General features: G+C 41.4%; 1 protein-coding gene across 3 annotated transcripts in view; it reads left to right on the forward strand.

Moving 5' to 3' along the window:
- Positions 1–23,890, forward strand: part of TLN2 (talin 2) — a 450,475-nt gene that overhangs the window by 305,636 nt on the left and 120,949 nt on the right. For all 3 annotated transcript variants that reach the window (XM_082647306.1, XM_082647308.1, XM_082647307.1), the window contains 6 exons: positions 4,431–4,598; positions 5,827–6,121; positions 8,725–8,891; positions 14,190–14,318; positions 15,480–15,593; positions 17,908–18,021. In XM_082647306.1, coding sequence (XP_082503432.1) covers positions 4,431–4,598; positions 5,827–6,121; positions 8,725–8,891; positions 14,190–14,318; positions 15,480–15,593; positions 17,908–18,021 — 987 coding nt within the window. The remainder of the gene's footprint in view (positions 1–4,430; positions 4,599–5,826; positions 6,122–8,724; positions 8,892–14,189; positions 14,319–15,479; positions 15,594–17,907; positions 18,022–23,890) is intronic.

Here is a 23,890-nt window from a genome sequence, read left to right on the forward strand (position 1 = left end):
AAAACTGAGTCTTCCTTGAGCAGACAAAAAAAAAGATGAAGGTGGATTATCTCAGAGTGTGGTCTTTATGTGTTAAAGAAAAAGAATTTTTAATTGAAAGACTCATTTCACTTACATCGTGCATCACCACTTTGAAACACTTACTTAGCTGTTCTCACTAGTAAGCATGCTACACTTTCTTCAAACACAGATATGGATGGAATAATGTCACAACCACCCTTATACCGACCACCCAACCTCTAGAGTTATCAACTCGTGGCCAAGCTTGTTTTATCTATTTGGGGTGGTTTTTAATTGCATCATTCTTTTTTTTTCTTTCTTTTTTTTATGAAGACATTACTTTTTAAAAATGTTTTTATTTTTTACCTTATAAAGTTATTTCTTTATTTTTGGCTGTGTTGGGTCTTCGTTGCCGTGTGTGGGCATTCTTTAGTTGCGGCAAGCGGGGGCTACTGTTCATTGTGGTGCGCGGGCTCTCATTGCAGTGGCTTTTCTTGTTGTGGAGCACGGGCTTTAGGTGCGTGGGCTCAGTAGTTGTGGCTTGCGGGCTTAGTTGCTCTGCGGCATGTGGGATCTTCCTGGACCAGGGATCAAACCTGTGTCCCTTGCATTGGCAGGTGGATTCTTTTTTTTTTTTTTTTAATATCTTCATTGGAGTGTAATTGCTTTACAATGTTGTGTTAGTTTCTGCTGTACAACAAAGTGAATCAGCTGTAAGTATACATATATCCCCATATCCCCTCCCTCTTGAGCCTCCCTCCCATCCTCCCTACCCACCCCTCTAGGTGGTCACAAAGCACCAAGCTGATCTCCCTGTGCTATGTGGCTGCTTCCCACTAGCTATCTATTTTACATTTGGTATGTCAATGCTACTCTCTCACTTCGTCCCAGCTTCCCCTTCCCCAGCGGGAGGATTCTTAACCACTGTGCCACCAGGGAAGTCCCTAATTGCATCATTCTTGAGTTCACATGTAAGAGTGAAAACACGGGCGCTCCCTTACACTCTGCTGACACATAGGACAGGCTTTCCTTTGTGTTTAGAGCTGGGTCTCTTGTCTGTGTCATATCCAAAACCACAAGTGTGGCAGTCTTTTTTGTCACCCCTTTTTTTTCAATACCAGGGACGTGTCCTCTGGGGATCAGCTGTAGCCACTGTTTGCAGCTGGCTGGATGCACTGCCAGCTCAGACAAGATCTCAACCTGTTTGCCTCTATTCCCAGACCCCGCAGATGGGGTGCAGAGGCCTTCTGCCAGGGATCTTCAGGCTCAGATGAACTCTTCACATACTTGTGGGAAGATGCCTTTCATTCCTCATCCTCCTAAGTCTTCATTTTACAAGTAACATACAAATACATTCTAATTAAGCTGTTATATTTGAGCCCTTGTTCTCTGGAAGATGCCCTTTTCCAAATCCTATGTCAGGTTCAATGTTTGAGATTTCTGTAGAATTCAGAATTAAAGGATCATTCAACTTTCCATTAGCGTTCAAGTCGCTTCAGGGCAATTTTGCTTGCTATTTTGTCTAGAACTGCCGAACTTCATCACCTCAAGACGTGTCAGTTATGCTAAGACATGGTCATGTATGTTGTGGATACATGAAACATGTACCTTCTCTACTCTCCACATTCCTGGGGTGCTGGGAACATAGCACTCATTCAGATCCTGCAATACAATGAGACATTCAGTGCATGAACATTCATGTGATCATGGAGGCTGAGACCCAGAATGAGTGGTAGGAGTATTTCTGGAAGCCATTTCTGTGCTGGAATGTCCAATAATAACTGTAAACAGAATTAACTGTAGACCACATAAATACATCTCAGTAAAGCCAAGCTAATTATGTCCCCATCCTGACTTCCCCTTAGATCCTCAAACTACCCTTGTGTGTCCTGTGCATTCTGTATTAGAGCAAGTAATTCTTTGTAGGTAGGTACCTACTTAGGAATTGCGTAAATACGAGATCCATCTGTTGGTTTACTTGGCTTAATTATCTTGATTAAGTCAACTTATTTTCCAAAGTGTTTGGGAAGATTGAGAGGGAAGTCACAGTCCTTCGTTAAGGCATCTCGTATATCCTTGAGTATGTATGTATGTATGTATGTATGTATGTATGTATGTATGTATGTATGTATTTTTGGCTATGTTGAGTCTTCACTGCTGCACATGGGCTTTCTCTAATTGCACCGAGCGGGGGCTACTCTTCTTTGCGGTGTGTGGGCTCTAGGCACGCAGGCTCAGTAGTTGTGGCGCACGGGCTTCGTTGCTCCGTAGCATGTGGAATCTTCCCAGACCAGGGATCAAACCCATGACCCCTGCATTGGCACGCAGATTCTTAACCACTGTGCCACCAGAGAAGTCCCTGCCTTGAGGTGTTTTTTGTTTTTCTTTTAATATTTTCCTCTTTTTTTTTCTTTGACAGACTGTTTCCCTCACAATATAAATGCAAACTCCGCCTCCTAATATCTGCTTCTATGCAGACGTGCTAGGGAAGCAGGTTCAAGTTTAGGGTAGGTCCTGTGGAGGCTCTCTTAACAGGGGAAGGCCTGGCTTGAATGCTTCCCGTTCTCTAGGTAAACACCAGGACAGTAAGGTGACCCTACAACCTCCTCCAGTTATGGGTAGCCCCTGGCTTACTGACATTGGATTTCTTACTCTCTATTTTTCTGATTCTTGAGATCCTATCTTGGAGCTTTTTATTGAGTTTTCAATGTACTGCATGTTCCCAGAGTTAACAAAGATTTATTTTACATGAGCTGCATAATAGTGGTCTTGTTGAAAAGTTTGACAAGGGCCTTGTCAGCAACTATAGCCATAGTATCACGTTCTTTTTCTAACTGTATTTTTTTTTTTCTGGGACAGAATTAATAGGAGGAGCAGGATTTCTATAAATGAGTCTAACAAAGCCCTTTAGAACAGTCAAGAGTCTGCATGACCAAATCTTGGTCCCTGGGTGAAAAGATGGATCCTATCAAGGGAAGGAATACTTTGACCCATTTTGGGAAGACTGCTTTTAAAAATCTTGATCATAATTTGTGACATTCAAATTTTGTTTTCCCTGAGCATTGAGATAGATGTCCAAGAACTGTAACTTTGCAGGCCATGTTGGGAGCAGTTTCTAGAAGTTGTATGACAGATGAGTGCCAGTCAGATCCCAAAGGCGTCTTCAACTTTCGGCACCACAGGCTGTGGTTTTCCCTTGGACATCCAGTAAACACCAGAGACCTAAAAAAGGCTGGACCAAGCTGTTCCTTTCAGGCTGCTTTGTTGTTGTCCATTTTAAAAGCTGCTTATTTGGTGGATTCATGGGTTTCTGATTTGCCTGGACAAGGTAGAGTCTTTGCTCTGTGTACAATTGTACAGGCTAAACACTCTTCCCAGTATATCTTCTCATAAAATACCTTGTTGTAAAGACTCTGTGGTGCCTTTTGCATTCAGAATCAAAAGTGCTTTTCATTATCTGATGAATTAATAAAGACTTCTGACCACACTTCCTCTGGGAGAAAGCCTTGACATGTTCAAAATAATAATGGCTTATATGTTTGGGAAGGCATTTCCAAACCAAATAAATGACTTTCAGTATTAAAAGCCAAGAAGTGAATTAAACGTAGCAGTGGTGATCCTTCAGGTCACAGAAGTGGGTGACACATCTGATGGGCTAAGTCAAAGGATTCTCCATCCTGCAGGCAGAAAGCCTTTATGTTGACTTGAAGCATAAACTGATCTCTCAAGGCGCAGAGCTCCTTGCATCTTCAGTGAGGTCTTCTTGTAGCTGGTTTATTTATGTAGGCTCCCTTTCCACTTTTCATAATAATTCATCTCCATCCAGAAGGCCCCAGAACACTGAGAATCACTTATGTTCAGAGCATTCACGGGCTCTTGAGCTGGAGGTCCTATCCGTGCATGTTCAACGTTGCCCTCTGGAGGCCGAGATGTGGCTGAATTTCTGATGACGGCTTGGATCTTGTGCAAAGTAGAAATCAGAACAATAAATTTTCAAGTTAGAGTGGGGCATGATGATGGAGGCCGTGAATTTTATCCTTCCTGCTGCTCATAGTGTATATTTTCAGCTGATCCACCACAGACTCAGGAGATGTTGTCAAGATTCTAAGTGTTGTTTAAGTGCGCAAATGTGAGTCAGTGGTTAAAATACAAGCCTTTCCCTCACACTAACCGATTTTGGATTGAAACCTATGCTACTTAATGTATAGGAGACTGTGTTATTAGGATGTAAGTCTCCTTCCTTAATTAGCTCTCAGGCTAACTGGACATTTCAGAAGAATAAATGGAAAAATATTTTTCTAAAGTACGGAAGGAAAAAGGTCAAATGGAATTTTAATAAAATGTTTAAGTGGACCACCACACTTTGCTTTCAGGCTGTGAAGCGTGATTAGGAAAATATAAATGACTATTTTTTTTTTCCCTTTTCTTAGGACGTCTTAATGAGTTTGGCCAAAGCTGTTGCCAATGCTGCTGCCATGTTGGTACTAAAGGCAAAGAATGTTGCCCAAGTGGCTGAGGACACAGTCCTACAGAACAGGGTGATTGCTGCCGCCACCCAGTGCGCCCTCTCCACCTCCCAGCTTGTGGCGTGTGCCAAGGTAAGCCAGCTGGCACCCCAGCCCTTTCTACAGAGTGTCACACGCTCTCATCTGCCTCCAGGCATTGAGAGGAACCAGGGGCAGAACTTGTTAAAATTGTCTAAGACTTAGAGCTTGCTTCAGGTGTCTTTTAGGTGACATGACAGGATTTTAGTATAAGGTGTCCAGTTCTTTAATCATTTTTTCCTTGTTCAAGTCCTCAGGCAGTGGTCCTTTTTGTATCTCATTGCCATTTCTACATGCCAATTGCTGTGTCTCCCCTTTGGACTTCTCAGTGTGTCTTCTTTACCCCTGTGCACAAAGAGCTTTTGGATTGTGCAGTTACAGCATTAGATATGGGTTCAGTAATAATCCTTAGAGTCCATGGGAGCCCTTTCTGCACTGCACAGAATCAGAAGGAGGTAACGATGAAGTTCATGGTTGCCAGTTAGGATGTACACCCTCTGTGTAATACACTACTTCATTAAGCACCATCATCCCCGGTTTACTGAAGAGGAAACTGAGGCCCTTAGATGTTACTGATGACAGCCACAGAAATCGTAAGTGGCAGGACTAGGGTTGCAACTCGGGCCAGTCTGACTTCAGATACCCTTTCCACTCAACCATGTGTATCTTTGCTGAGATGACGTGTCACAAGATGGGAGCCATCTGTTTCTCAACCTGATGACATAACATATTGTACAGATGTGTAATCTGGTTCAGCCTGGCATTTCTGGTCCTATCGGAGCATTTGCAACATCAGTCAGAGGGGTCACTGATGGTCTCCCTCCTGCTTTCCTCGTTCACCATCCTAGTATCACAGATTACTGACACAACTCCTCTAATCTTTCAAATAATTTAGAGGCAGAGTTCCAGGAAATATAATATATTCCTCTGGAAAAAAATATAATTCTTTTACATAGTCTTTATCTCAGCTCAGAAGACTCAATTCAGAGGTTCCTAAGAGCAGGAGGTATAAAGGGTAAATATCAGAAATTTCTCTCTACAGAAGTAGTCAGTAGTATCAATGGTTGTAGAGCACTAATGGAGATGAAAGTTAATGGGCATCTAAAATCACAAAGTGAAATGGTGAAGTATGAGAAACCTCAGTGACGGTTTGGTTGAATCCCTGGTCCTATAAATAAGGAACTGAGGCCCAGACCACAGAAGGATGTGGTGGAAATGCTAGTGGGTGCTGGAGACCAGAGTTGTCCCACGGTAACCAAGACTCACTCCTGTCTCGCTTCAGGTCGTGAGCCCCACCATCAGCTCCCCTGTGTGCCAGGAGCAGCTGATTGAAGCAGGGAAGCTCGTGGACCGCTCAGTGGAGAACTGCGTCCACGCCTGCCAGGCAGCCACCGACGACACTGAGCTGCTGAAGCAGGTCAGCGCGGCGGCCAGTGTGGTCAGCCAGGCCCTCCACGATCTCCTGCAGCATGTGCGACAGTTCGCCAGCCGAGGCGAGCCCATTGGTCGCTATGACCAGGCCACCGACACCATCATGTGTGTCACCGAGAGCATCTTCAGCTCCATGGGCGATGCTGGTGAGGGGCTGGTCTGTGGGTGGGCCGGTCGGTTTAGGGTTCCCTGATGGTGATGATTGTGAGTGAGTCGGACGATGGTTGCCTGGACATCTGGCAAAAGGGCAAGTTCTCATCCACCTCAGTCAGAGACTTCTTCCCTGAGGCTGGGAAGAAGATTTGAGACTCCTAATGTGCCTGTCCCAGCAACACTGAAAGACTTAACGTTAACTAGGGTATCTTTATTTAATAATTTAGTTACACAGTAAATCCCTTTTGTTCCAAGAATGTCCACGTTGGATACGGTAAAGTTGGTGCAGCCACAGGGGTAGGCAAGAATGAGGCTTGGAATGAAGTTTATTATACTGACAGGTTCCACACAGGGGGTCACTGCGTGTCACACAGGGTCACAGGGGAAGCATCAAGTTCTGATCAGATGGCAGAAGACAGGATCGAGGAGAGAGCTTAGGCCACCACTTATGTTGGGATTTCTGTGGGAAAGGCAAGATGAACAGCTTAAGTTTGGCACGTCTGAATAATTTCAGCTGGCTCTACCCTTATAGAGGTGATCCCTAGTTGCCTGGTCCATGGCTCTGGGATGATGAAGGCAGAGGAATATTGACTCCTGGGCTGTAGGGACCAGACAGAGGATGACTCTGGATTGGGTAGTTTACCACCATACTCTTGGCTAGACCCTTTACTATCTCTAAGTATTGGCTAGCTCTGGGAGGGGCAGTCTCTTTCCAACCAGAAAGGTTTTTCTAAGATGTCAAACACAACGAGATATATATATATATATATTATGTATGTATGTATGTAAAATGCACCTTTTCAGTCTATTAGTTAAAAATTACGTCTCCCCAGACCCAGCCCATCACTATCCCATCTAAATCTCTAGAATTGACCACTTACCAATTTCTGTTTCATCTTTGCAGAAATGTTCAATCTTCCTACTGACATTTATGTGTATGTACAACACCCTCTTTCTTTTCATATTAATGGAATTCTGTTACACGTACTCTTCTGCAACCTTTTCCACTGAATATATTAGAAAGTTTCTTCATGTTGACCTATACACTAATCTTTTTAATGACAGCATAGTATTCTATTCAATGAATGCATCATAATCTACTTAACCAGTTGTCTTTTAATGGACATTTAGGTGGTTTCCAAGTTTCTGTTTGTTTTACAAAATTAATATTGCAGTAACCATTCTTGTAAAAATATCTCTGTTTACTTTGGGGAGTATATGTAGGATAAATTCCTATCAGTTGAATTTCTGGGCCAATAAGTATATACATTTTTTATTTTAAACGTGTCTGAAGTTTCTCTCCAGAAAGGTTCTACAATTTGCAACCCTACCAGGAGTTTGTAAGAAGTCTATTTTCCTACTTCTTCCTCAGCACAGAGCAACACTTCTTAACGACTATATTTTTAAAGAAAATTACCTTGTGATTTTCTCTATCCTTCTTAAGTGATTTAAGAGATGGCACTGCTCCACACATCTGGATTTTTTTGGTTCTTTTGTTTTTATTTTTTTTAATAAACTTTTTACTTTGGAATATTTTTTCTATATACAGTAAAGTTGCTGGGGTAATAGACTTCTCTTGTACCCTTCCCAGTTTCCCTCCTTTTTAACATCTCCGTTAGGCCGCGGGACATTGGTCAGAACTGGGAGATGAGCATTGGTATGTTACTGTTAACTAAACTACGGACATGGTTCAGATTTCACCAACTTTTCACTAATGTCCATTCACTGTCCCAGGATCCAATCCAGGGTACCTTGAACTGAGCACTTTTTGATTTTCGTGAAAGCCTTTTTCCCCCTTAATGTTAATAATGCTTCGTCATCCTTCACAAATGACCTTTCGGGGAGGAAATTGCTCATATTTGAGTAGTTTTATTTTTAATGTTGACGATGGTACCCCTCCCACTTCCAAAAGGAAGTTGAAATAGATAACAGTAAAACCCCAGCTACTAATAACCATTACTAATAACGAGATCAAAATCAATGCTGGGAAGGAAAGGGTGAGTAAATTGATAGGAAGACTGGGCCAAGGTAAATCTCAGCCTTTGAGCATGAAACTGGGGTCTGTGCTTCCTATGAGTGAGAGCCAAGTGACACAAATAGAGTAGGTTATGTGATACCACTCATCTGGTGTTAGGTAGCATGCAGATTGACTCGAAATTTTAAAATATTTTTCCTGTGCACATTACTCAAAGAGCTCATTATAGGGGCTTTTGTGTAAGTGGCTTCTGACGTGAGGTAAATAATATTTTCTATATAAGTATTTACTAAGCTTAAATGCACATAATAAATCCACATAATCTTGTTCCCTGCCTTCTCTTTATAAAGGGTTCCTCTTAGGTTACTTATGTCATTTTTATCCCGCACAGTTAAAGACTGAACTTGGATGTGATTGGGGGTAGACAGGCCTGGCAGCCTCAGGGAATATTTTTGGTTCAGAATCTGACTTGGCTTCATTGCTTAGGAATGGAGCATGGAGGCTCATTTCTCTTCGTCCCTTTTGCCAGAGGAATAGAGACAAGACTGTGCTGGCTCCTGAGGTTTCCCCTGAGCTTTAGGAAGCAGACAAACAGACTGTATCCTCTGTCCCACCCTCTAGGTGAAATGGTACGCCAGGCCCGGGTCCTGGCTCAGGCCACCTCAGACCTCGTCAACGCCATGAGGTCAGATGCGGAAGCAGAAATCGACATGGAGAATTCCAAGAAGCTCCTGGCAGCGGCCAAACTCTTGGCTGACTCTACCGCTCGCATGGTGGAGGCTGCAAAGGTAGTACATTGGATTTATTCAATTGAAAAGTGAACATCATTGAAAGTTAGGATTTGGAAGGTATCTTCAAGAAAGAGAATGGTCAGACGAGTGTGCATTTTTGTTTGTTTAAAATCTATATGGCTTCGTAATGTTTAACCTTCTTCAAGTGGGAAAGGGGAAGGTCTTGGAACACATGAATGAAAAAACTCTTTAGGGAAGTGGTGCTGACTCAGCCATAGACAAGAGTCCCTGCTTAGCCAGTACTCTTTTTACATTGGGTCATTGCCATTGGCTTTAGTGAAAATGATGATTAATTTCAACTTGAGATTTCAACAGTAAATTCACTTTGACCTGTTTTCTTCCTGCAGCCTTAATGTCACTTTGCCCTCCATTCGACTTCTCAGCTAAACTTCTTTCAAGATTTTGCATAGGTGACAAACTTATGGTTACCAAAGGGGAAAGAGGGGAGAGGGATAAATTAGGAATTTGGGAGTAACATATACACACTGCTATATATAAAATAGATAAACAACAAGGACCTACTGTATAGCACAGGGAAGTATACTCCATATTTTGTAATAACCTATATGGGAAAAGAATCTGAAAAAGAATATATGTATATATAAATATATACATAAGAATAAAGGCAGCAAATTCTCAAAACTCACCACTTAAAAAAAAAAAAAAGATTTTGCATAGGTGTTTCCTGCTTCACTGTTATCCAAAACCCAGTAGCTATTTATAGGAGAGTTTGAATAAAGAGTTAACAGACAACTTTGTGCTTTTTGACAGCTATCCTATGTCATGATGCTTCTTTTTTTTTAATTTTTGAGTTTTATTTTATTTATTTTTTTTTACAGCAGGTTCTTATTAGTCATCAATTTCATACACATCAGTGTATACATGTCAACCCCAATCTCCCAATTCATCACACCACCCCCCACCACCAACCCCCACAGCTTTCCCCCCTTGGTGTCCATACGTTTGTTCTCTACATCTGTGTCTCAACTTCTGCCCTGCAAACCAGTTCATCTGTACCATTTTTCTAGGTTCCACATACATGCGTTAATATATGGTATTTGTTTTTCTCTTTCTGACTTACTTCACTCTGTATGACAGTCTCTAGATCCATCCACATCTCTACAAATGACCCAATTTCATTCCTTTTTATGGCTGAGTAATATTTCATTGTATATATGTACCACATCTTCTTTATCCATTCGTCTGTTGATGGGCATTTAGGTTGCTTCCATGACCTGGCTATTGTAAATAGTGCTGCATTGAACATTGGGGTGCATGTATCTTTTTGAATTATGGTTTTCTCTGGGTATATGCCCAGTAGTGGGATTGCTGGATCATATGGTAATTCTAATTTTTAGTTTTTTAAGGAACCTCCATACTGTTCTCCTTAGTGGCTGTTATCAATTTACATTCCCACCAAAAGTGCAAGAGGGTTCCCTTTTCTCCACACCCTCTCCAGCATTTGTTGTTTGTAGATTTTCTGATGATGCCCATTCTAACTTAAAAGCCAGTGATTCTTGTTTATGGTTTCCTTTGCTGTGCAAAAACTTTTAAGTTTCATTAGGTCCCATTTGTTTATTTTTGGTTTTATTTCCATTTCTCTAGGAGGTGGGTCAAAAAGGATCTTGCTGTGATTTATGTCATAGAGTGTTCTGCCTATGTTTTCCTCTAAGAGTTTTATAGTGTCTGGCCTTACATTTAGATCTTTAATCCATTTTGAGTTTCTTTTTGTGTATGGTGTTAGAGAGTGTTCTAATTTCATTCTTTTACATGTAGCTGTCCAGTTTTCCCAGCACCACTTATTGAAGAGGCTCTCTTTTCTCCATTGTATATTCTTGCCTCCTTCATCAAAGATAAGGTGACCATATGTGCATGGGTTTATCTCTGGGCTTTCTATCCTGTTCCATTGATCTATATTTCTGTTTTTGTGCCAGTACCATACTGTCTTGATTACTGTAGCTTTGTAGTGTTGTCTGAAGTCAGGGAGCCTGATTCCTCCAGCTCTGTTTTTTCTTTCTTAAGATTGCTCTGCCTATTCGGGGTCTTTTGTGTTTCCATACAAATTGTGAAATTTTTTGTTTTAGTTCTGTGAAAAAAGCCATTGGTAGTTTGATAGGGATTGCATTGAATCTGTAAATTGCTTTGAGTAGTGTAGTCATTTTCACAATGTTGATTCTTCCAATCCAGGAGCATGGTATATCTCTCCATCTGTTTGTATCATCTTTAATTTTTCTTTCATCAGTGCCTTATAGTTTGCTGCATACAGGTCTTTTGTCTCCTTAGGTAGGTTTAGTCCTAGGTATTTTATTCTTTTTGTTTTTGCAGTGGTAAATGGGAGTGTTTCCTTAATTTCTCTTTCAGATGTTTCATCATTAGTGTATAGGAATGCAAGAGATTTCTGTGCATTAATTTTGTATCCTGCTACTTTACCAAATTCACTGATTAGCTCTAGTAGTTTTCTGGTAGCATCTTTAGGCTTCTCTATGTATAGTATCATGTCATCTGCAAACAGTGACAGTTTTACTTCTTCTTTTCCAATTTGGATTCCTTTTATTTTTCTTCTCTAATTGCTGTTAAAAGCCAGTGATTCTTATCCAGGGCTCTGTTTCAGAACCCTGTGAAACTTACTGAGGTACACATGCCTTAATTCCACCCCCAAAGAGCCTAACTTCCGAGTTTGCTGCTAAGACCCGGTGTATGTGTGTGTGTTTCACAGAAGATTCCGATGCCTACCTCCGGGTGAGAACTATTTTAAATGGATAAGGCTGTATTTATCTATGATGTTTTTATTATGCAATTAGCATATGCTTTTGGTGAAATGAATAGAGAATGCAGTAAGTATAAATAAGAAAATAGAAATGACTTTCAACTTCATATCACCAAGGTAACATGTTGAATGTATTCCTATGCATTTCAGATTCATTAAACATCCCCACAGCTTAGCCTGCCTCCTTGGTCTCTAACAGAACAGTAATGTGTCTCAACCAAGTGTGTGAATTGCTTCACTTTCGATGTAATGTGACATGCAGTGACATCCAGTAGACCTTCCTCCTTGTCTGACTCACCATTGTATTACCTGAGGGGCTGATAGTCCTTAGAGATATGTCTTGGGTAGGGCTGAAGAGAGTCCCCAGGAGGGGCAGGGTCCGAACTTCCTTCCTCTGTCCCTGATCCCTCTTTCAGTCAAGAAACTCTGTTCCTTAGCATCCCTTTTAGCAAAAATACGCATTAGGGTTTTGGATTATAGTTAATTTTTTTAAGGTTGTTACTAGTTTTGTTTCCTTTTTTTTCTCCTAAGTTTAAAGAAAGCCATTTCAGACAAACCCTCATGTTCACAAAAATTACTTGCTAGGCTGGAAAGAATCTTAGTGAAAAATCTAATCTGTCCCTTACTTTATAAATGAGAAAATTAAAACTCAGAAAGATTAAACCTACCATCACATAACCAGGACTGAGCCAGGACCAATGTGCACATTTGTTTTTAGATGTGTAGTGCTCCCCAGACTCTTTCACGGCATTTTACCAAGTTACCAAAGTGTTTGTTATTTTTGTTTATTTATATTAGATGGGACAAGGTTGAGTGTTTTTGTTAAGTTCTTTTAACTTTTTAGTTAAAAGTTGATACTTTGTTGTCACGGCAGTATTTTAATTTGCTGAATTTTGTTGAAAGACAAAGAATGTACGATGGTTAGACTTCCAAAGAATATATATAGTGTGAAGAAAAAAAAGATTTCATAATCAGTAACTAAGATTTCAGGCCAAGATTAGTACCCCATATCTAATACACATTCATCATAAAAAAGATATTGCTAAGGAAGGATCCAGACACGCACGTCAGTGTAACGTGCAGAAATGGTGCTTTCCTGCTACTTGAAACACACAGTTAAGGCTGGCATGCCACTGGAGGCATTGATAAAGGAGTGGCTTTAGAAAATACCCAGTGACCAGAAAAAATAAAATGACTCTCATAACCTTGCAGAAGAACGCAAAAGGAGCCCAAACAATCCTTTTATATGTGAAATGCAAAAAATATAATTTTTTAGTTGCTAAAAACACAAAAATCAAGACTACTAAAAGTGGTTTAAATTTAAAAGAAGATTCCATCCAAGAGGATGGCAAAACAACTCTGTCACAGATGTTAAAACTGTTCCATTCGGTGTGAATTCCTATGACCTTTTATACATATCGTAGTTCAATGAAAGAGATTTTTGCAAATTGGTAAATTTGGCAAGGTGTTCACATGGAAAATTGAGATGTTTAGAAAATTGATTTCGATAATTGGCGTGTTTCTTTCTGCCTCACAAGCAAATATTATTGCCCGAAAATGTTCATGGGAAGAAACTCATTCATCTGCATACATCCAGTGCTGGTCACAAAGCATCCAGGCCCTGTGAGAAGAATCTTGACTGATGCTTTTATCTCAGGTGGACGTGGAAGACTGGATGTGCTTTAAGTTTTTGTCGAGTTATTGGCCAGTAAAATTATCCTCTCCCTACATTACCTTTAGCCTTTCCCTGCTTCAAAATCCTACCCATCTAACTAAAATCCACTTGCACTCCCAACACACTTTAACCTACAGCAACACAGTAAAAGAGCCGTGGGCTTACACAAGGGAAACATGGCCATCGGCTGTGCACAGCACCCTCCTCTTTCCCTGCCTGGATAGGGGCATCGATTTCTCTCATTAGTACAGTTGGGGACCAATTCTACTTGGCTATATTTGCCAGCCCAGACTCTCTAGGAATGCAATTTCTAGACGTGGTCTTTCTTGAACCACAGTGGCTTATAGAATTTTGGATGGCGTTCCCATCCCCCCACTCCTTCCATCCCGGCCCCTGTGTTACGCTGTAATCTTAGCCCATTCTCATTCACCAGTGCCGCAGGACAGGAGAATCTTTCAGCAGCAATATGTGTCTGTCACACCAATTAAAATAAAATTCTCCCTGAGAGATGTGATCAGGAGGGAGATTTATCTTAACATCTTTTAAACCATTGGGTTTCTCACCACAAGGTAATTTATATGGGTGATGAATACTGTGATCTCAAGTGTTTAATTATTTATTTAATTTAATTATTATTGGATTTTTCTTGTTTAGCTGTGCAGTTTGGAAACATCCCCTGGTAGATTTTTTTTTTGTTGTGAGAGGAAACATCTTTATCATAAAGATACTGCTTTGGCTTCTCTCTTCCTGTTACTTGGTATTCGTAGGAAAAAGTAACATTGAAGGCATGAATTCAGCGTCTGTGGCATGCTGCCCCTTGGACCTCTTGGAATCTTTCTTTTCACCTTCGTAGGGAGCTGCAGCCAACCCTGAGAACGAGGACCAGCAGCAAAGGCTGAGAGAAGCTGCAGAAGGTCTCCGGGTGGCAACCAACGCCGCAGCCCAGAATGCTATTAAGAAAAAAATCGTCAACCGACTGGAGGTCAGTAAAGAGGCTGGTTTTCCAGGTTTTAGATTTGCATAGAGTCCACTGAAAGAATAAGCGAATTCATACGGCAGTGCCCCTAGAAAGGAAGCTAAATCAAGATAGACGATGCAGTTTAATGCTTTTGGTGCAATTTAATGCTTTGAACGGCTGGTTTAGGGACATTGTACGTTAATGTTCAGTGGTTTAGGTCCATTGACACAGTTTGAAAAACTGCTTCAGTTCATGGTTGCACAATGTCAGAATCTTTTCAGAGTTTAACATTCTTGAACAGAATTCAAATTTTCTTTCAGGAGGAACCAGGTTTGTTTTTTTTTTTTTTCCTGGCATTAAGGGATGTACACGTTCAGAAAGGACCTTTAGCTAAAAATGTATATATTTTGTTGGAGGTAATACTCTTTCACGACTCCCAGTAGATGATAGGAACTTCGGAAGACTGGAGATGGGGATAAATAGGTTTGGAAGGGAGTAATAAATACTTCTGTCGTCTTTCAGAATGCTTATTTATTCTCGGGGGAAAAAAAAGTAATAGGCACAAATTCTGTAAGAAAATAAATCTCTCTCACAAATGTACACAGGAGATTCTTAGACTAAAATTTGGGGGCATTAGAGGCCAGAACTTGGCTCTAGTGAGGAATCCGTCCATGTGTAATCTGATGAGTTCTGGAGGAAAGCTGACCTCCTTGTCTGTGGAGGGAGACTAGAGACTAAACACGATTAAGTACGCCAGTGGGGACATCTGGGCCTTTCTGAGCCCAGGCAAGTCAGGAGCCCCAGTGTTGGTGCTTGACCCAGAGAGCAGCCCATGCTTCTTGTGAGAGAAATGTTTTTCTCCTAAAACATTTAGACTTAGTGCCGCTTATCAGTGGCATTGCGGTCCTGGGACTCGTCCCTTGTCTTTTTGAGAAATGACAGATGAGCATCGGCACTTGAGCCTGTCTTTTTCAATTGTCCCAGGGTACTTAAACCAAAGGAAGACAACAGGGCGTGCCTAGGTTAGAATGTCATTGGTGCTGAAAGGGTGGAGTCTGTGCCTGGTGTGCCCTTTCTTGGAGTCGTGCGGTGACCCCCTTTAGTGGAGGGGATTTATATCAATGTGCGTGTGTGTGTGTTTGCACGTGTGAACCCTGCCTCACCTCCTCTTACTGTCCTCCCCAGGTTGCAGCCAAGCAGGCTGCAGCTGCAGCCACGCAGACCATCGCCGCCTCCCAGAACGCGGCCGTGTCCAACAAGAACCCCGCGGCCCAGCAGCAGCTGGTCCAGAGCTGCAAGGTGAGGCACCAGCTGCCAGAGAGCCAGGTCTGCTGGAGGAGACCCTGATAACATTAGAGCGCCCAGTGCCCTGGTAATTCAGTTAAGACTGATCATCCAGGCTCCTAATCCAGTTTGTTCTGGCTCCCATGTTCCAGGTGTACACACACACGTCTGGTTTTTGTCTGTTAAGCGAATGGCCTATGTTTGGAAAGAGAACATGTTTCTCCCAGCATTGTCTTTCCTTTGTCTGGATTCTTTTCCTTTTTGAGAGCACAAGTCAAGGAGGATCAATGACAAGGCCGTTGAGGGCTCTGAAACGGTAATGAAGCATTGAATTTCCAGAGGGCCTTGCTCCCTTTGAATGGCGGCCTTTGTGTTCAGTCTTCACTCATCATGGCAGGGATGACTTCCTGCTTTGCACTGATGGCACCTGAGGATTTATTCATCCTGTCTGGCCTCGTCGCTGTTGCGCTCTGGTGCTTTCTGTGGTTGCCTCACTGATCTTCCGAGACCTGCCGCCGACGCCGCGCTTGAAGCCAAGGTGCCGCAGAGGGCGCCGTCCACCTCTGCCGCCTTCTCTGAGCGCCCAGAGTTAACTGTCCCGGGAGAGCCCCGAGTGGTGCCAAAGGCACATCTCAGTGCCTGGCCATCGCCCACATGTTGACACCATGCCTGACTGAAGTTCCCTGCAGTGCTTCGGTTCGCCGTGGGAGCTGGGTGCAGAGGCATCTTGGATTTGCGTGGGCTCTGAGCCTTCTCTCTCCTTTCTCAAATCTCCTCTGTGAAACCATTCACATGTGAGGGGTGTTGCTGCTTCTACTTCAAAAATGGCTTTACTCCTGTGGGGAGACCACCCAGGGCCCTCCACGTCCTGAATCCCAGTTCTCTGAGGCTAGCCCCTCACTGAGGAGCAAGTTTGCTCTGGTGGAAAAGCCTCAGCAATGCAGGAGGACCCTGTCCTCGGGGTTGTGCACGTAAAGAGGGGTTTTTTTCTGAGAGCCAGGTCCCTGCTACGGAGGGAGTTGGTTTCCTGTTGAGGCCTGACTTCAGCCGCCAGCAGGGGTAGCAAAATGGCATTTCCCCTTCTCAGGGAGCACACGCTACTTGTGTCCAGGAAAATAGTATGAACCTTCCTCCTACTTTTTATGAACAAACGGAACATACTCAGCCCGTGGGTATCTCTGTCAGGGAATGAGAGCATTACTGTTTATCAGGTTGCGGTGCAAAAGGTAAAGTGGGCCAAGTTCCTGGAGCCAGCAGAAGAGGATGCGAGTGAAATTCTGGAAATTTTTTTTTTTTTTTTTTTTTTTTTTTTTTTTTTGCGGTACGCGGGCCTCTCACTGTTGTGGCCTCTCCCGTTGCGGAGCACAGGCTCCGGACGCGCAGGCTCAGTGGCCATGGCTCACGGGCCTAGCCGCTCCGCGGCATATGGGATCTTCCCGAACTGGGGCACGAACCCGTGTCCCCTGTATCGGCAGGCAGACTCTCAACCACTGCGCCACCAGGGAAGCCCGAAATTTTTTTTTTAATTCTTGCTGAAATAGCCTCCTGAAAAGAACGTGTCACCAGGGTGGGCTGCTCTTGGGCCCTTCCTTAGCAGTGACGGTCACTGTGCCATGGCCTCTGAGGGCCTGGTTGGTCAGATGTGGCGTGGCACAAAGGGACAAGCCAGAGGACTTGTAGAGAGGGAAAAGGCCAGCATCTCCTAGGCACCGTGGAAAACGGTCACTTTCAAGTGGTCTCACCTTGGGATGCTGTCCTCCCTCCCCTATCCTGGGCATTGGGTTTTCCCATTTGAGGAGTGAAAACACAGGAAGAGGAACCACAGTGACATGAAAGCTGACAGATGAAACGTATACCCGCAAAGTCAGATATCGAAATGCTGAAGTATGCTGTTAGTTGAGTGCTTCTCTCACTTTCTTCTGATCACTGGACCATATGAATTGAGTTTATCCACCTGTGAATTGGATAGATTCTTGGATGCTAGGGTTTTCAACCCTAACGAGCCAGGATGGTGTGAGCTGCAACTGGGGAAATTGTTTTAAGGCTTCGTTATGGAGAATCGCCTTGTGCTGCGTGTATTGGGACCCGGGGGACCACAGGGTAGAGTGTGTGTGGGAGGAGCCTACCCCCAGGTACTGTGTTGGCATCAGTGTTGGCAAGGGCCCAACGGGCTAAAGCTGCTGAGTGAATCCAGGGTCTGGGCCAGGCACCCCCAGGAGGGAAGGCACATCCACAGAACATTATCGCTGGGGGCGTTTCCCCACACACCCCATTTTGGTACGTCACCATCCTGGGTGTGCTCAGTTTTCGTTTTCCTTGCTTCCTGTAGGCGGTGGCTGATCACATCCCTCAGCTGGTCCAGGGGGTCAGAGGGAGCCAAGCCCAAGCAGAAGATCTCAGTGCCCAGCTGGCGCTCATCATCTCCAGCCAGAACTTCCTCCAGGTACCACGGAAACATTCACCTCCGTCTTCCCCGGAACCTCAACCCACCCCCACCCCACTGCCCACTTTAGGTGTGCTAGTTTCCAGAATATCTCATGCCATTATTCATAGCCAGGGAAATAAGAATCTGTGAGTGCATCTTCTCCAAAGGTGTGGTGGTTTCTTGTGGCAAATATAGAATTAGTAAGTATTGTCGGTCTTTGTGAAGTGTGGCTAGGTTCATTTTCTTTTTAATTAAATATAAAATGTGAATATTAAGTTGTGAACACTCCCTTTGTACGTACTTCTTTCACATCTCTCGGCACTTTGTCTACTTGGATCTCCTCAACAGTCCATGTGGTTTGGCAAGTTTCTTCCTCGTCCCTGTCTATTCAGATCTGTACTTACAGGACCCGGTGATACTTCTATTTGGTTAATTCTTCAAGAGCCGTAGCTCCAACATGCAGGGATACAACATGAAATGTTTATGCTTCCTCACATTTTATCTTCATACATATACAAACGTATTTATGTATGTATGTATTCTCTTGGGATTCACTGTGTATTGACTGTTTTTCATATTAACATTTATATTATGAATATTTGTGAATTTGAATCATATTCTCTCATATACTATACTCATTGTTTAGCTGTTCTGTCATTCGACATACAGGTTGTTTTCAATTATTTGCTGTCATAAACAACCTGTGATATGATGGAAAAAAAAATCTTGGTGTGTGCTCAAATCTTTGTGCCCCTCTTGAATTGTTTCCTTAGGGTAAATTACTAGAACTAGAATTGCAAGCAGCTTATTTTTATCTTTGGGACATTGAGAATTGTGGCTTGGACAAGTTGTTTGTCTTCTGCTGTAGGTGGTTACAGGTCCTAGAATCAGTTGTGTTGTCCCACTGCTGGCAGGATCATAGGGTCTTATGATAGTACAGTGTGGACATGGTCCAGGGGTCACTGTTCCTGCCCTTGTTTTTCCTGTTTCTTTTGTTCTTTTAAGTTTGCTACTGTAGACGGATCAGATCTTAACAAGAATAAAGCCAGAGTCAGAAATAAATAGAAATGGAATCAGCAGATCAACAAGTTTTAAACTTTTTTTAAAGTTTACATTTTAAACTCTTTTCATACATGTGGTAAAATTGCCCTTCCAGAAGGATGAATGAATCTAAATTTACAACTAGCAACATATGGAGCACACTTTTTATTTATTTTTTTCTCTTTGTTTTATTTTATTTTAATTTTTATTGGAATATAGTTGATTTACAATGTTGTGTTAGTTTCATGTGTACAGCAAAGTGAATACATATACACATAGCCACTCCTTTTTTAGATTCAAATGTGGGGTTATTTTTTTTTATTGGAGTATAATTGCTTTACCACGTTGTGTTAGTTTCTGCTGTACAATGAAATGAATCAGTTATATGTATACATATATCCCCTCCCTCTTAGACCTCCCCCCCATCCCACCCATCTAGGCCATCACAGAGCACTGAGGTGAGCTTCCTGTGCTTTATAGCATGTTCCCGCTAGTTACCTATTTTACTCATGGTAGTGTATATATGTCAATCCTAATCTCCCAATTCGTCCCACCCTCCTCTACCCCCTGTGTCCACATGTCTGTTCCTACGTCTGCACCTCTATTCCTGCCCTGCAAATAGAATCATGTGTAACATTTTTGTAGATTCCACATATATGCGTTAATATACGATATTTGTTTTCCCTTTCTGGCTAACGTCACTCTGTATGACAGAGTCTAGGTCCATCCACATCTCTACAAATGACCCAATTTCGTTCCTTTTTATGGCTGAGTAATATTCCATTGTATATATGTACCACATCTTCTTAATCCATTCATCTGTCGTTGGACATTCAGGTTGTTTCCATGTCCTGGTTATTGTAAATAGTGCTGCAATGCAATGAACATTGGGGTACATGTGACCTTTTGAATTATGGTTTTCTCAGGGTATGTGCCCAGTAGTGGGGTTGCTGGATCATATGGTAGTTCTATTTTTAGTTTTTTAAGGAACCTCCATACAGTTCTCCATAGTGGCTGTATCAATATACATTCCCACCAAGAGTGCAAAAGGGTTCCCTTTTCTCCACACCCTCTCTGGCATATATTGTTTGGAGATTTTTTGATAATGGCCATTCTGACTGGTGTGAGGTGAAACCTCATTGTAGTTTTCATTTGCATTTTGGAGCACACTTTTTAATACCTCTTTTCCAAGTTGGGAAGTCAATCATTTTTTTGAAATGTTTTTGCCAATTTACTTGGTTACGTTTTTATTATTTGATCTTGCATGTCCTTGATTTTCACAATATTAAACATTTTTCATGTTTCAGTTATTTGTTTTTATTACGTGAACTTGTCTATTCATGCTTTTTATATACTCATTCTGATTTTTCTTATAAATTCTCATGAATTCCTTAAATATTAATAATATTAACTTGTGTCCTTGGTATTTATGATCTGGCACTTAAATTGTGACAGCTTTACTAAGAGCCATTGTATAGCATACATATTAAAAACCTTAAAATTATGTGTACTTTTTGGTCCAGAAACATTTATACAAAAAAATTATGAACATGTACAAAATTTTAGTTACATAGGTGTTTATCATATCATTGTTTATTATATTTGAAAACATGGAAAATACTTAACAATACAAGATTGAAAAGTGCTAACTGATGTATACACAGGGTATTACATAGCTATGAAAAAGATAGACTATGTGGAACAAGGAGATTCGAAAACAGAATAAATAGTATTATCTTACTTTTGAAAATATATGTGCCTGCACATATGTGCCTTCACCCATGCATGGTGAAATTGTCCTGGGTTCTGAGATGTGAGGGGTCACTCATTTCATTTTGTGTCCCTGTATTTTTCTAAATAGTCTATTACATATATTTAAGACACAGATTAAAGAGCTGTTCCAAGAAACACAAACATATTTAATAAGAAACTCCCTTTCAAATCTGTTTTAAATAAGAATTTCAAGCCACTAGCCCAATTTTACTTCCCACTCCACCCCAAAAGACACATACTTTTTTTTTTAAATACCTTTATTGGGGTATAATTGCTTCACAATGTTGTGTTAGTTTCTGCTGTACAACAAAGTAAATCAGTTATATGTATACATATATACCCATATCCCCTCCCTCTTGAGCCTCCCTCCCACCCTCCCTATCCCACCCCTCTAGGTCGATACAAAGCACCGAGCTGATCTCCCTGTGCTATGCAGCTGCTTCCCACTAGCTATCTATTTTACGTTTGGTAGTGTATATATGTCAGTGCTACTCTCTCGCTTTGTCACAGCTTACCCTCCCCTCCCACGCCCCTGTCCTCAGGTCCCTTCTCTATGTCTGCGTCTTTATTCCTGCCCTGCCACTAGGTTCATCAGTACCGTTTTTTTAGATTCCGTATATGTGGGTTATCATATGGTGTTTGTTTTTCTCTTTCTGACTTACTTCACTCTGTATGACAGACTCTAGGTCCAGCCACCTCATTTCAAATAATTCAAATTTGTTCCTTTTTATGGCTGAGTAATATTCCATTGTATATATATGCTACATCTTCTTTATCCATTCATCTGTCCATGGACATTTAGATTGCTTACATGTCCTGGATATTATAAATAGTGCTGCAGTGAATATTGTGGTGCATATATCTTTTGGAATTATGGTTTTCTCAGGGTATATACCCAGTAGTGGGATTGCTGGGTCATATGGTAGTTCTATTTTTAGTTTTTTAAGGAACCTCCATATTGTCCTCCATAGTGGCTGTATCAGTTTACATTCGCACTAATGGTGCAAGAGGGTTCCCTTTTCTCCACACCCTCTCCAGCATTTATTGTTTGTAGATTTTTTGATGATGGCCATTATGACTGGTGTGAAGGGATACCGCATTGTGGTTTTGATTTACGTTTCTCTAATCATTAGTGATGTTGACCATCTTTTCATGTGTTTGTTGGCAATCTGTATGTCTTCTTTGGAGAAGTGTCTATTTAGGTCTTCTGCCCATTTTTGGATTGGGTTGTTTGTTTTCTTGATATTGAGCTGCATGAGCTCCTTGTACCTTCTGGAGATTAATCCTTTGTCACTTGCTTTGTTTGCAAATATTTTCTCCCATTCTGAGGGTTGTCTTTTCGTCTTGTTTATGGTTTCCTTTGCTGTGCAAAAGCTTTTAAATTTCATTAGGTCCAATTTGTTTATTTTTGGTTTTATTTCCCTTTCTCTAGGAGGTGGGTCAAAAAGGATCTTGCTGTGATTTATGTCATAGAGTGTTCTGCCTATGTTTTCCTCTAAGAGTTTGATGGTGTCTGCCCTTACATTTAGGTCTTTAATCCATTTTGAGTTTCTTTTTGTGTATGGTGTTAGGAAGTGTTCTAATTTCATTCTTTTTCATGTAGCTGTCCAGTTTTCCCAGCACCACTTATTGAAGAGGCTGTCTTTTCTCCATTTTATATTCTTGCCTCCTTTGTCAAAGACAGGGAGACCATCTGTGCATTGGTTTATCTCTGGGCTTTCTATCCTGTTCCATTGATCTGTATTTCTGTTTCTGTGCCAGTACCATACAGTCCTGATTACTGTAGCTTTGTAGTATAGTCTGAAGGCAGGGAGCCTGATTCCTCCACCTCCATTTTTCTTTCTCAAGATTGTTTTGGCTATTTGCAATCTTTTGTGTTTCCATACAAATTGTAAAATTTTCTTGTTCTAGTTCTGTGAAAAATGCCATTGGTAAATTGATCAGGATTGCATTGAATCTGTAGATTGTTTTGGGTAGTGTAGTCATTTTCACAATGTTGATTCTTCCAATCCAAGGGCATGGTATATCTCTCCATCTGTTTGTATTGTCTTTGATTTCTTTCATCAGCTTCTTATAGTTTTCTGCATACAGGTCTTTTGCCTCCTTAAGTAGGTTTATTCCTAGGTATTTTATTCTTTTTGTTGCAATGGTAAATGGGAGTTTCCTTAATTTCTCTGATTTTCTCATTGTTAGTGTATAGGAATGCAAGAGATTTCTGTGCATTAATTTTGTATCCTGCTACCTTACCAAATTCATTGATTAGCTCTAGTAGTTTTCTGATGGCATCTTTAGGATTTTCCATGTATACTATCATGTCACCTGCAAACAATGACAGCTTTACTTCTTCATTTCCAATTTGTATTCATCTTATTTCTTTTTCTTCTCTGATGGCTGTGGCTAAAACTTCCAAAACTATGTTGAATAAGAGTGGTGAGAGTGGGCACCGTTGTCTTATTCCTGATCTTAGAGGAAATGCTTTCAGTTTTTCATCATTGAGAATGATATTGGCTGTGGGTTTGTCATGTATGGCTTTTATTATGTTGAGGTAGTTTCCCTCTAGGCCCACTTTCTGGATTTCTGGAGAGTTTTTTCATGAATGGGTGTTGAATTTTGTCAAAAGCTTTTTCTGCATCTGTTGAGATTATCATTTTTTTTAAGTTCATAGCATATTTATTGTTAATGAATTTTTCCCAGTTAGTATCTGAACAATATATACACTTATAAAATAAACATGATACCAGATGCTACAGTACAGATTTTCTTCTTTTTAAATTTTCTACATCTATACTCTCATATTCCATGTGATCCAATTCTCCGACCTCTTCCCTCTATTCTTATGACTTTGAAACCTTTAGCCAGGCAGCACTTCATGATGCCATTTGATACAAACACAATCATAAATACAAACACAAACTCAGGCACTTGGATTACAAGGCAATCAAATGGTTTTTATCCTTCAATTTGTTAATATGGTCTATCACATTGATTGATTTGCATATATTGAAGAATCCTTGCATTCCTGGGCTAAACCCCATTTGATCATGGTGTTTGATTCTTTTGATGTGCTAATGGA

The sequence above is a fragment of the Grampus griseus genome, assembly GCF_964374135.1.
Source record: "Grampus griseus genome assembly, chromosome: 2".
Taxonomy (NCBI): Eukaryota; Metazoa; Chordata; class Mammalia; order Artiodactyla; family Delphinidae; genus Grampus; species Grampus griseus.